This window comes from Athene noctua, chromosome 20 (genome assembly GCF_965140245.1).
Source record: "Athene noctua chromosome 20, bAthNoc1.hap1.1, whole genome shotgun sequence".
Taxonomy (NCBI): Eukaryota; Metazoa; Chordata; class Aves; order Strigiformes; family Strigidae; genus Athene; species Athene noctua.
Window position 1 is genome coordinate 7,141,121 of NC_134056.1, and position 12,603 is coordinate 7,153,723.

Consider the following 12,603-nt stretch of genomic DNA (forward strand, 5'->3'; position numbering starts at 1 on the left):
GTGAGTCCGACTGGGGGGGCCCCCAGGCTGTGCCGGGGTTCCGGCACCTAGGGGGGTGGGCAGTTTTGGGAGGGTGGTAGGTGGGAGCCTCAAGCCGCAGCGAGGCTCGGCATCAGGGCGTGATAATTTAATGTAGGGGAGATTTTTATTATTATTAATAAGAGTTTGTAACTTGGACAGGGCGTTGGGGGGGGGGTGCGTGTGTGGTTTCTGCCCATCAGCCCATGGTGGGGCAGCAGCCCTACACACCTCCCCCCCCCCCAATAAACCTCTTGCTGCTCCTAGTGGTGCCTGCTGCCTTCCTGGGGGGATGCAGGAGGGGCACAGGGGTCACCCTAAGTGCTGGGGCACGTCCTGGGGGCACCCACTTTTGCCCCCCCCCCATTTGATGGGGACCCTTGGTGGGGGCTTTGGCAATAGTTGTGCTCTGCCTCCCCGGTGCACCCAGAGGTGGGGGACCCCGGGGGGGTTGCAGGGTGCCCCCCACCTAGTGTGGGCTGCCCTTGGGGGCCAAAGCATTCATTGAATGAGTAACGGAGGCCCCCTCCGGGCTCGGCCTGAGATCTGGGGCAAAAAAACAGCTTAATGGGGCTGAGGTGGATCCCCAAGTCCGGCGGCCGGGGGCTGGACGGGCTCGGGGGGACCCCCCGAGGGGGTCAGGCCATGCTGCTGGTGGAGCAGGGTGTGCTCTGGGTGCTGCCGATACTGTGGTTGGTGCTGCTGCTCTCCGAGGCCGGCGCCGTGCTGGAAACTGGCTGCAGTTTGGAGATGGGACCTGGCTCGCACCGCCCGCCGCGGGGCCGGGGGGAGAGACACCAAGGGGAAACCAGACTTAGGGTGGCCAGCGGTGGCCGTGGCTCATCCCCATGGGACCTTCCATCCCCCATGCACAAACCCTCCTAGACTTGCTCCCCAGCCAGCCCCTGAGCACCCAGGATGGAGATAGGCACAGGGGACCATGGTGGCACCAGGAACAGGCAGGGGGGACCCCAGGGCAGAAGGGGGGCCCCTGGGGAGCTGCGGCCATGCCAAGTGGGGTTATTCCCCTGCGGCATTGCCAGGAGCACTGTACAGTTGACGGCAACACCCAAAGCCCCCTGGCTCAGCCTGGGACCTCAGCCAGGAGGCTTTGGGCTAGGGGGATGACATGGGCAGCAAGGGACATGTGTGTGGGCCCCCCCCATCCCACGGGTGTCCCCAGGGATGGTGGATACTCACGGGTGTGCGAGTAGATGTACCAGAGCCCGGCGGTGAGGAGTGCCCCGATGAGGAAGGCGCCAAAGGTGATGCCCAGGACAGCGGCCAGCCCCAGCCCACGGTCTGTGGGAGGACAAGGCCATCAGCACCACCACACTGAAGCTGGGGGGGGGGCCCTTCCCACCCCCATTCCCACCCCGGCCCCTCTCCTGCCCCAAACTCACTGTTGGTCAGCCGCCAGCCGTCCTTCACTGTCACCTCCAGGACCTTCTCAAGGATGGTGTTGTTCTGCAGAGGTGGAGGTTGGGGTGAGATGTGGGGGAGACCTGCACCGTGGCTAGGGGACAGGGCTGGGAGCCCCCAGGATTTCTGGGGACCAGGGATGTGGCTCCCAGCTGGGTTCCATCACCTGGCAGTGTGGGACAAACCACCGATGGTGGGGACCAGCATGGTAGCATCATGGCATGGCCGGGGGGGTCACACTGACCTGCAAACCGGCCTTGCACTTGAGGTTGGCAGAGAAGGGGACGCGCCCGCCCTCGGGGATGGCGTAGGTGAAGCGGAAGCGCCAGATCTTCCTCCCGTGGCTGCTGGGGGGGCCCTCCAGCACGGCCACCCCTGCCCCACACGCCTCCCCGCCCTGCACCAGCAACACCGGCTCCCGCCCCGGCACCACCAGCCAACATTCCTTCAGCTGCAGGTCGGCCGGGTGGTCCTCCCAGCGCATGGACACCTGCCGTGGGGAGAGCGGGGGGGACACTGTCAGGGTCACCAGCCTGGGGACGTCTGGGCCCCCCCAGCCCAGGCACCAAGGCGGTGGCAGTACCTGCACAAAGGTCTCCTTGTTGACCTCCAGCTCCGTCTGCGGCGCCTCGAAGGCAGCAGTGGGGAAGAGGTGCAGGAAGAGCTCCCGTGGGATCTTGCACTGAAAGGCCACCTGCAAGGGGGGACGGTGCTGAGGTCACCGCCCCCCCCAGCACGAAGCACCCAGCCGGCAGCGGCACCAGCACCCTTCTCCCATGGTCCCATCCCCAGGCTCACTGGAAAACCCAGCTCTTACCCGCACACTCTGGAACACGGCGCCCGTGGCCAGGTTGAGGATGAGCTGTGAGAAGGTGGGGAAGGTTGGGTCAGCCAAGTGGTCCCCACTGCCAGGGTCTACTGTCCCCACTGGCATGGGATGGGATGATGGGATGGCATGGCATGGCATGGGGGGATCCCAGCATGGGATGGGATGGGATGGGGGTCCCACCCCCCCATCTCCGCCAGCACCCGGGCGCAGCTGCAGGGCTCAGCCCTGGGCTGCAGCGGGATGTTTCCAGCCGTGCAAAAGCAAAGATCTGCCAGTGAAGAAGCCCCGCTGGGCATCACTGAAGCCCCCCGGAGGCATCAGCAGAGCTGGGGGCAGTGCCCCAGCTAGCGTCCCCCCCTTTCACCTCATTGTTGGCGTGGCCCCTGCCCTCCAGCGAGGTGCCGCAGTGACTGAGGGGAGTTTTCAGCATGAAGTGAGTGGCATTTTTCTCTGCCTGGCAGTTGATGTCCCGCAGAGTGATGTTCACCACGTCCTTGATGATGGGCTGGGAGAAAAGCACCCAGCAGTCACCCACTGGCTGGGGACAGCCCCATGCCACCCACCCTGAGCACTCAGGGCAGGATACAACCCCGCCTCGGGTGATGCTGGCAGGCATTGAGACACCCCCACACCTCTCACCTCCAGGTAGGACCTGGCGATGACGATCTCCATGGTTTCATCCGTGCACTTCCAGGGCTCGAGTATGTGCAGCAGCGTGTGGGCCGGTGAGTTGACGGTGGGGGCTAGGGGGGTGGGCGTTGCAGGCGCCCTACTGACCACCTCTGTGGGACGGGGAGGTGGGGGGGCTGAGTGGAGGTGGTGGGACACACCCCCCCCCATCCCACCCAGCCCGGGGGTGCCGACAGCCTCACCGTGCTCTTGGATCTCCAGGCTGATCCGGGTGCTGGTGGGGATGGCAGAGTAGGAGGCGATGACGCTGTAGTTCTTCTCGAGGGCTTTGGCGACAAGGCCCTGCTCCGTGTCAGGCAGCCACTCCCCATGGAGCGGTGTTGGGGATATGGACACTAACTTGTAGTTCCCAGAGACCTGTGGTGGAGATGGGGACAGCGGGAGGGGGGGCTGAGCGAGGACAGGGACAGCTGGGGATGCTCAAGGCAGGGATGGCCTCTGGGTTTGTCCCCGTTAGGAGGGTTTGCAGTGAGGGGGCTGCCACCTCCCTATGCCCAATGGCCCCAGGTGCCCTCCTGCCACCCTCCCCATGCCACTGGGATCTCTTGGGCATCTGGCAGCCCCCTTGGCAGGGGTGGTGGGGGGACACACATCACGTCCAGCCCTACCAGGAACTGGATGTGACAGTTGTTGATGGAGAGGGACCAGGTGAGGTTGACCCGGCTCTGCAGGATGAGGATCTGGTTGCTCATGGCTCTCTCAGGACAGGTCAGGGAGAGGTTCACATTTGTGATGGAGGAGCTGCAAAACCACGAGATCCCCCACCCAGCATCAGCATCCCACACCGGTGGGCCCCAAATCCTCCTTGGGATGGGGGGGCTCTGCCTGTGAGAGACCCCAACCCCTTCCCAAGCATCTCCAAGCATGTCCCACTGCCTGTCCCAACCCCCCCGGCACTGGGTGGTACCTGGGCTCGGGCTGCAGGTGGACGATGTGGGCGGCTTTGGTGCTCTGGGCATCCCTGTGCGAGCAGCTCTTCACCCCGTGGAAGAAGACCTCCGTCTCGAGGTGCAGCACGGCGTCGAAGTGCTCCCGGGGGATGCAATCTGGTGGGCTGCTGGCGTCTGCAGAGGTGGGGGGATCATTGGGATCAGTGGGTGGGGAGGGGCTTGGGGAGAGACATCGATCCCCATAGCATCTCCCCCATGACCATGCTTTGCCCTGGTGGGTGGGGGTTTTTTTTGTCACCCTTTGGGAGCAGGAAGAGCATCGCTGCCCACCTGCACCAGCACCCAGCCTACGCACCTTCTCCCAGGCGGAGCTGAACTGAGCGGGGGTCCCACACTTTGCTGTAGGACGTGATGCCCCCATAGGTTTCCCGAGCCCAGGCCAGCAGCTGCCCCTCACTGGTGGTCACAGGTGGTTCGGGACCCCGTGATGTCACAGTCTCCAGGACAAGCCTGGCATCCTGCAGGGCAAGCAACAGCCTGAGGTGGGGTGGGGGGGACAAGGTGCATCCCTCCCTGGCATGGGCTGGCGTGGGGATGATGCAGATGTAAAGCTAAGCCAGGTGGGCATCCCTGCAGCCCTGGCCTCATCGTGGCTGGGGGGTCACCTCAGATGAATGGGGGTTTTTGGGGCCACAGATGGAGTGGCGTGGGCAGCCGGTGGCATGCGGAGAGCTCGGCCCACTTTATTATTAGCCACAAACAAAGCCGGAGGTTTATTTTGCTAACAAAGCGCCCGGCCCCAGCTCAGCTCACTGGAGCCAAACCCCATCTCTGACCTTCCTCCCACCGGCCGGAGGAAACAGGAGCTTTTTCCAGCCCTGTGCGTCATTCCCTGCCCAGCCAGCCCCATGCTTAGCACTGCCCGCAGCAGCCAGGCGCGTCCCCTCCTCCCCAGGGCACCTCAAGCATCATCTCCAGGGATGGGGTGGACCAGTCGCCTCCAGGGACCCCCCTCTAAACGTGTCTGGGGATGGCCCCATCCCTGGTGCCCCCCCCGGGGTCACTGCTGGCCTGGGGCAGTGGCACTCACAGTGCGGACGAGCAGGTCCGGGCATACGGAGGTGACGGTGGCTGCGCAGCGGGCGCACAGGAGGACGAGCACCGCTGGCCGGGAGCACTCACCGGCTCGCGGCGTGACGAACACCTTCAGCGGGAAGGCAGAGACCTGGCGGGGGGCAAAGGGGGGAGTGTCACCACTGCGATCACCAAGCCTCAATTGCTGTCACCTCCCTGGTTGCCCCCTGGCCACCCCACCTGCTCCTGGAGCCAGAGGCGGCAGGGAGAGCCCTCAGGCTGGCCCTGAGCACGAGCCGTGCAGGAGGCGGCCGTGGCTGTGTTCAAGGGGAAGATTGGGGGATGCAGAGATTCCACATGGATGTGTGGCCACACCAAGGGCGGCAAACACACCCTGGCTCCTCCGAGCAAAGGACCAGGGCATCCCCACACCGGGGTCCAAGGCACCCCCATACTGGGGTCTAGGCACCCCCCTTGGGGATGATGGCATTCTTGCGTTAGGGACTGGGTAATCTCTGCACTGGGCACCAGGGTGTCACCCCACTGTGGACTGGGCTGTCCTCACACCGGGGATGGGCATCCCTACACCAGCAACCAGAGCATCCTCACACTGGGGACTGGGGTGTCCCCACAGTGGGGCCAGGGCATCCCCACTGTAGGCACCAGGGTGTCCCCCACTGAAGATCGGAGCATCCCCACTCCAGGCACCGGGACATCCCCCCGCAGGTTTCCCAGCCCCGTCCCAGCTCCAGGATTGGGACCGGCCGTACTGGTGTGCAGGGATGCTGGGGGCACAGCGGTGGCACCACCACTCCCCATGGCCAGCACTGCCTGGCGGCCTCCAGCCGGAAATCCGGATGGGGAAGCCGAAACATCAGGCGCTAAGTTTGGCAACTGCTGCCTGAATCACCGCTCGCACAGTGCTGAGCCAGGCAGCGGGCAGGGAAAACCAGCCAGGGAGCGGGCGGGTGCAGGCAGCCGCCGCTGCCGGGCACGGGGCCGTCGGGACGAGGCCGTGGGCATCCCGGCCTGGCCGTGGCCCCATGGCGAGCGTGGGTGGCCGGGGACCCCGGGTGGCCCCGGGCGTCGGGGAGGAGCTGGCGGCTGTTTTTCCTGCCGCGTGTTTTGTGGTGCTCCATTGTTCGGCTGCGCAAGTGGCGGGAGTCTCGCCGCTGCCTTTCAGGCTATTTTTTTCTTATTTTCTTTTTTTTTTTTTTTTTTTTTTTTTTTTTTGCATCGTGGGGATCTGCTTATAGAAAGCAGCTTCCAGTAATTCTTCTATAAGTGGAGCCATGTCCCTGCCCTGCTCCCCCCCGCGCGCCGCAGGGCTCGGTGCCGCAGCCGTGACATCAGTGCGTGTCCCCCACTGCCATCGGTGACAATCCTGGGGCACCCCTGGCCCCGATGCTTATTCACACACCAGGATGCCAGAGCCAGGTCACACTGGGCTTGGGGCAGAGGGGCCCCTGTAATACCCACCCTCCCCGAGCAGCTCTTAGCCTGGCTCCCACCTCCCCCTGAAAAGCAGAACTGGGAGGGCTGGGAGGCAGTGCGGGGGGGGAGCATGGCGCCGGGCAGCTCAGGGCTGGGCCAAAATCGAGTGCAGGGTTTGCTGGGGCCCAGCTAGCGTGAGGGGAAGTGGGCCATGCTGCAGAGCAGCCACACAAACCCATGCGCTGCTGCAAACTCACTCAAATGTGCCAACCAGTACTAGCTCCGGACAAGTGTGCAGCCCCAGCCCTGCTGCTGCTCTGTGCCTGCCCTTGCCCAAAAGATGCCCAGGGCACCCACAGTGTGGTTATTGCCCCTCAGCAGGACGTGCCAACACTGGTGGCTAGGTTTCCACTCACTTGGCTGCCTTCAAGTGATGTGTCTTGCTCCATCCCTCCACCTTTTGCTCCTTCCATCCCTCCATCCCTCCCTTCATCCTTCCTTTCATCCCTCCTTCTGGCCCTCCATCCCTCCCCCTTTTCCTCCTTCCATCTCTCCATCCATCCTTCTATCCCTCCCTCCCTGGAGTGGTCCCCATCGGGTGCCTGTGGCTTTGCCCTGCTCCTGAGCTGGGACCAGGCCACGTCCCCAGACAAACAGGGGTTCCTGGGACACCCAGCGCAGGGACAACCCCAGCAGCTTGGGCTGTTAGAAAACTTGCCTCTAAGGACTTTAAACCCCCGTCGGGGCCAGAGACACTGCGGCTGCAGAGGCGCCATGGAAGAGGTTAATCCGGGTCCTCTCGCTGTGCCTTAGAGGAAATGTTTTTAACAGCCCAGCAGGAACAGTGCTGGGGTGACAGTGCTGGAGTGACAACGCTGAGGTGACAGTGCCAAGGTGACACACCGGGACCCCGCTTGCTCACCTTGGACCACTCGATGCTGAGGACATGGACTTCATGGCTGCTGCCCAGGGAGCTGCTGCTGACGCAGCCCCGCTGCACCGTGCTGGTGGCGTAGGACAGGGCGATGGGCGGCTCCGCCGTCACCGGCTGCAGGTCGCAGCCCTCGGCTCTCCCGGGGTCTGGGCGGAAAACAAGAGACCGTCAGTCCCCGCCGTGCGGATGTGGGGTGACATAACACGGGGAGGGGGGGGGACATGATGCGGGAGGGGGCTGCATTGCCACGCCAGCTCCAGTGCTGCCCCCGCGCCCCCGGCACAGCGCCCGCGGGACCATCTGCTACGTGTTTGCTCGGGGCTCGTCTGCCGCTGTCAGCTCCCGCTGCAGTAACGTTAATGACCCTCGGATCTGGGCTGGAAAAATCCACTGTCCCTGCTCAGCGCTGCTGTGTGCCAAAACTCACGCCCAGCTGCCCTGAACACTCAGGCGCTGGCGGAAGCCTCCCCACATCCCCCGTGTTGCAGGAAAGCGGGAAGCTCAGGTATGGAAATGGCCATTAAAGCTCATCCGAGGCGTGAGCTTCGTCCCATCTCGACCCCCCTGCGCGGCGCACGAGCGAGCGGGGCCGGTGGGCGGCTGCCAAGGGAAATCCTGAGCGCAAACAGCCGCTTGAAGGCCTGATCCTGTAAAACCCCGTTTGCCTTGGCCATTTCCCCCACCCTGGGCAGCGCTGCTGTGGCTGGGCTGTTCTTGAGCTGGCTCCTGTGCTGGGAGGGTGTCCTGGGGACCCTCTTGCACCCATGGGTGCCCCTTTGCCAGGGGCTGGGCAGGATGAAGGCCTCTGGCCATAGTTGGGGGATTCCCATGGGGAGACAGTGCCTGGGGCACTGTGTTGGGTTTGGAGGCAGCCACGGAGTGCCGTCCCTTTCCATCCCATCCCTGGTGGCTCCAGCCACCGCACTGGGACGTGACGGGACCCCACTCAGCCACGCCCATAGGGACCAGGGCCCAAGGGTGCGATGCTCTGGGTCGTCGAGGCTTTGGGATGCGGCAGCCGGCAAAGGGCCATCACGGCATCCCCAGCCCACGTCTCGCCATCGGGGTGGTGTGGCCGCTACGGGAGGTCACGGCACGGACCCCCCCCAGTGACGCTGCCACGGGTCCATGTATTGTCCGGCGCTTCCTCCCCCCAGCGCGGCGGCCGCGCGGCCGGCAGCATCGGGAGGAAGATAAACAGCCGCTTATCTGGGCGCCGCAGGCTGCGTCCCTCTTCCCTTCGCTCTTGTCGCGACGGAACCGGGCACGGTCGCGCGGCCCCTGGCATTGCCAGGCAGAGGACGGGCAGCTCATCACACCTCCGGCAGCATCCCGTGGGGAGGTCAGGCAGGGCCAGGGGCCCGTGGCCGGGCTCGCCACCGGCACAGGGCAGGGATGCCAGCAGAGGGGATGCGGGGCAGCGGTGCCAGTCGGGCACCGTCAGTCCCTGGGGAAGGCAGCGGGCTCCAGCATTATGTCAGGATCAGATAAGGGGGTTCAGCTGGGCCGCCCGGGGCGATCAGATAAGGGCACTGTTATTTTTGTACTCCAGGAAAGGGAAAAAAAATTAAAAGGAAGAAAGAAAGAAAACCCACTTTATGTTTTTCCAGCCGCCTGCCCTCTCCCTCACTGCGATGCGGCCGAGACCAGGGAGTGGGGATCGTTCCACCATGGGTCCCCCGCAGGCTGGGGGGACAATTCCTGGGCTTTTGGAGCAGATCAAAGGCCCTGGGCAGAGAGCAACGCCCAGGGGTGCCGGGCTTGGGGGTGCAGGGCCAGGGTGGCTCCGGCGGCGCAGGATGCCCCATGGGACGGGCAGCGCCACTCTGGCATCCCGGCATCCGGCTGTGCCGCCTCGGCACTTGTGTAATGAGCTGGCCGGTCTCAGCCCGGGTCAGGAATGGGGATGGAATCCTGCGCTGCAAACTTGAGGGGGGGCTTGTCACCCTCTGAGCCATCCCTGGCTGTTGGACCCCGTGGAGGTGGCACTGGGGCTCAGATGTCGGGATGGATGAGGCCAGGCTTTGGGGCAGAGGCAGGCCATGTCATTCCTGCCCCTCTCTAAAGCAGTCGGGCGCTGAGCAGCCTCTCCCCAGGGATGGGCAGGGACAACCCACCACTGTGCTCACCCCGTGGGGAGCAGCGCAGGTCCCTGCCCCGTGGAATGGGGGCACAAGGTCCCCCACCTCTGGAAGCCTGCTGTGTCCGTGAGGCCCCCCAGCACTGCGCCTGCTGTGGGCACCCCCAGCCCTGCGGGTCCTTGCGGGGGAGAGGCAGCAGCTGGACAGGACGTGGTGCGTGTAGCACAACAACGCAGGACAGGGACCGTATAGCACAGCTACTCAGGATGGGGGACATACGGCACAGCTACATAGGACAAGGACGACATGAGAGAGTCACACCGGATGGGGCCCAGCTGCGTAGGTTTGGGATGGTATGGCACAGATGAGTGGGATGGGGTCTGTATGGCAGGGACAGGGACCGCATGGGCACAGTCACGTACAATGGGGACTGCGTAGCTTAGTCACGTAGGACAGGGACTGTATGGAACAGCTACATAAGCTGGGGACCCTATAGCACAGTTAGGACCAGGACTGCATTACACAGCTGCACAGGACCGGGACAGTGTGCGATGGCTATGTAGGATGGGGACTGTAGAGCACAACTACGCAGGGTAGGGACCATATAGCACAGGGACCATACGGCCCAGCTACTCAGGATGGGGACCATATGGCATAGCTACGTAGGACTGAGCCCATAGAGCACAGCCGTGTTAAGTGCAGGGACTGTGGCACAGCCATATAGGATGGAGACTGCACAGGACAAAGGCCCTGGACTGTATGGCACAGCTACATAAGACAGAGATGACATTGCACAGCTGTGTAGGACAGGGATGGCACAGCTACATGGTATAGGGACTATACATCACAGACAGGGAGGACAGGGCTGCTATGGCACAACTCCATAGGATGCAGGACCATATGGCACAGCTATAGGATGGGGAGTGTATCGCACAGCTGCGCAGGACGCAGCCATTATGGCACATATACACATGGGGACGGCATGGCACAGCCGCGGGACGGGGACGGTATGGGCCAGCTACGGAGGACACAGAACTTACTGTACGTCCCCGCGGGATGGGACCGTCTGGCAGAGCGCCGGGGGACACGGCCCATACGGCAACAGCCTCACCGGACAGGGAGCGCCTGGCTCAGCTCCGGGCGGTGACCAGGAGGTGACAGTAGCCTGGCAGTGGGGACACCCCTGCAGCACTCACTGCCGCTGGCCCCCGCGGTGACCGGGAGGGACCGACCCAGCCGGGACACACAGAGCCGCCGGCCCCGGGCTGCTGCTGCCTTCCCGGTTCCCTTTTGCTCTGTCAGCGGGTTCGTCCCCGGGTCCCGCAGCTCCCCACCCTCACCCAGCACGGGTGTCCCTGGGCATGTCCCCCCCTTGAAATTCTCCCTGTGGCTTCTCAGGGACCTCGGGGTGGCCTCAGTGCTTCCCTGCCCGCCTGCTCCAGAGGCAGAGAGTGCCCAGCTCCGTCCCCACGGCCCACCCAGGGCTTGACGGGGTTTTTCCCATTCCTCGCCCCCCCAGCTCCCGGTCAACCCCCCCCCACACCCCGTAGTGCTGGGACGCCACCAAAACCACCCCAGACCCGCCATGTGCCGTCCCCTCGGCCGGGGGACAGCAACGGCCCCTTCGACGCCTCCCGAGCGCGGTGACGCAGCCTGGATTTCGGGGATCCCAGAGGGCAGCAGGGCTGGGCCGTGTGTCCCCCCTTGGCGCTGGGGGCGGTTTGTCCCTCCCCACCCCCGGGGCTGTCCCCCCAAACCTTCTCCCCCCGGGGGTGACACCGCCCGCAGCGGCACAGCCGTGACCCCTCTGGCCACGCACCCCCCCCAGGTACCCCCCACACTCCCCCCCAGTCCCGGGCCACTCCGGGATGGAGCCCCCAGCGGGTCCCACCGCCGCTGCCGTCCCGGGGGTCCCGTCTAACTGTCCCCCCCTGGGAGGGGTCCCCCAGCCCCACTCACCCGAGCGGCCGAGCAGGGCCAGCAGCAGCGGGAGGAGCGGGGCGGCTCGGGGGCCCATGTCCGCCTGCGGCCGCTCCCCGGGACCCAGCGCCGAGTGCCGGGAGGCGGCGGCGGCAGGAAACCGACTCCCTTCGCAGGAGGAGGAGGAGGAGGAGGAGGGTCCGCGGGCGGCGCGGCTCCGCGCCGGGAGGAAATGCCGCTGGCGGCGCTGGGGCCGTGCCGGCGGCGGGGGGGCGGCGGCAGCAGCCCGCTACGGGGGGGGGGGCGGGAGGGAAAGGGGTCCGTGTCCCCCCCCCTCCCCGGGAGCTGTCCTGACTCAGTTTCCCCACAGCGCGGTGCGGGGTGTCACCTCCGGAGAAGGGGCACTGGCACCCGGGGTGGGTGGGTGTCCCCAGGGACCCCCCCGCCGGGCTGGCACAGGGGTTTGGGTGGGGTGCGCCCCCCCCCCCCCCCCGCAAATATACCCACTCACATTGCTGCAGCACAGACTGGAGGGGGCTCCCCAATTGATGGGGATGGGGGCTGCCCCACAGCACCCCGACACTGAGCCCACGCTGCCCCCAGGCAGCACCCCAGCAGGGTAGTGTCACAGACCAGCCCTGGATGGGGGCCGCCCCATGGCAATGGGGCTGGGGGCTGCCTCAGGTGATGGGGACCGGGGGTCCCCAGGTGATGGGGAAAGGGGCTGCCCCACAGCACCCTGACATTAAGTCCACATTGCACCTAACCCCAGCAGGGTCACTGTGTCGCAGGCCGGTGACTGCCCCGTGGCCCTGGACACGCACTCTGGGGCCATGGGGCAGGTCCTGCTGCCTGCCTTGCCTGTACCCCTGGCCAGACCCCCGCCAGGGACCGCCTGGACATCCCTGCCTGGCAGGCGGGTTTGGGGGTGGGAGCTCCCCCCGGACAGGGCTGCCTGGGTGAAGGGGCGACAGCAAAGCACCGCCGAGGTGGGAGCCACAGGGTGGCTGAGGGCACCCGGGGAGCCACTTCTGCACCCCTAGCCCATTTCTCCTACTTGTGCCAGCAGCTGCTGCCCGAAGCGAGAGCCCTCACACAGCTGATGGTGGGGCTGGGAGCCCCATGCCGGGGGTGGGCACATGCCCCCGGCGGTGGTCGCCATTCCAAGCCACAGCCACGGGCAGAGGGACAGCCTGGGAAGCCAGCGAGGCCTGTCCCCCCCAGCCAGGATGTCCCCGGAGATGTCGGTGACCCTGGGTGAGCAGCAGGCATCTCCCATGACAGAGCACTGCCATCTCCTGGGGACCGCGG

General features: G+C 65.4%; 1 protein-coding gene across 1 annotated transcript; it reads right to left on the bottom strand.

The window, feature by feature from the left end:
• Positions 1–126: 126 nt before the first annotated feature.
• On the bottom strand, positions 127–11,455 carry ENG (endoglin). Its single transcript, XM_074923828.1, has 15 exons — positions 11,332–11,455; positions 7,280–7,437; positions 4,940–5,074; positions 4,205–4,367; positions 3,867–4,023; positions 3,568–3,700; positions 3,142–3,316; positions 2,909–3,051; positions 2,634–2,774; positions 2,258–2,302; positions 2,024–2,134; positions 1,685–1,930; positions 1,422–1,485; positions 1,219–1,320; positions 127–775 (listed from the first exon to the last, which is right to left on the bottom strand). Exons 1-15 carry the CDS (start codon positions 11,387–11,389, stop codon positions 657–659), a joined length of 1,950 nt encoding a protein of 649 aa, XP_074779929.1. The 5' UTR covers positions 11,390–11,455; the 3' UTR covers positions 127–656.
• Positions 11,456–12,603: the final 1,148 nt, after the last annotated feature.

What these genes read in the sequence shown, in the direction of transcription:
- ENG (XM_074923828.1), bottom strand. Translation starts at nt 11,389, where the DNA reads ATGGGCCCCCGAGCCGCCCCGCTCCTCCCGCTGCTGCTGGCCCTGCTC. An exon ending in GGCCCTGCTCGGCCGCTCGG is followed by an intron (nt 7,438 to 11,331) that starts GTGAGTGGGGCT and finishes TTTTCCGCCCAG; the next exon opens with ACCCCGGGAGAGCCGAGGGC. An exon ending in ACAAGGAGACCTTTGTGCAG is followed by an intron (nt 1,931 to 2,023) that starts GTACTGCCACCG and finishes TCCCCACGGCAG; the next exon opens with GTGTCCATGCGCTGGGAGGA.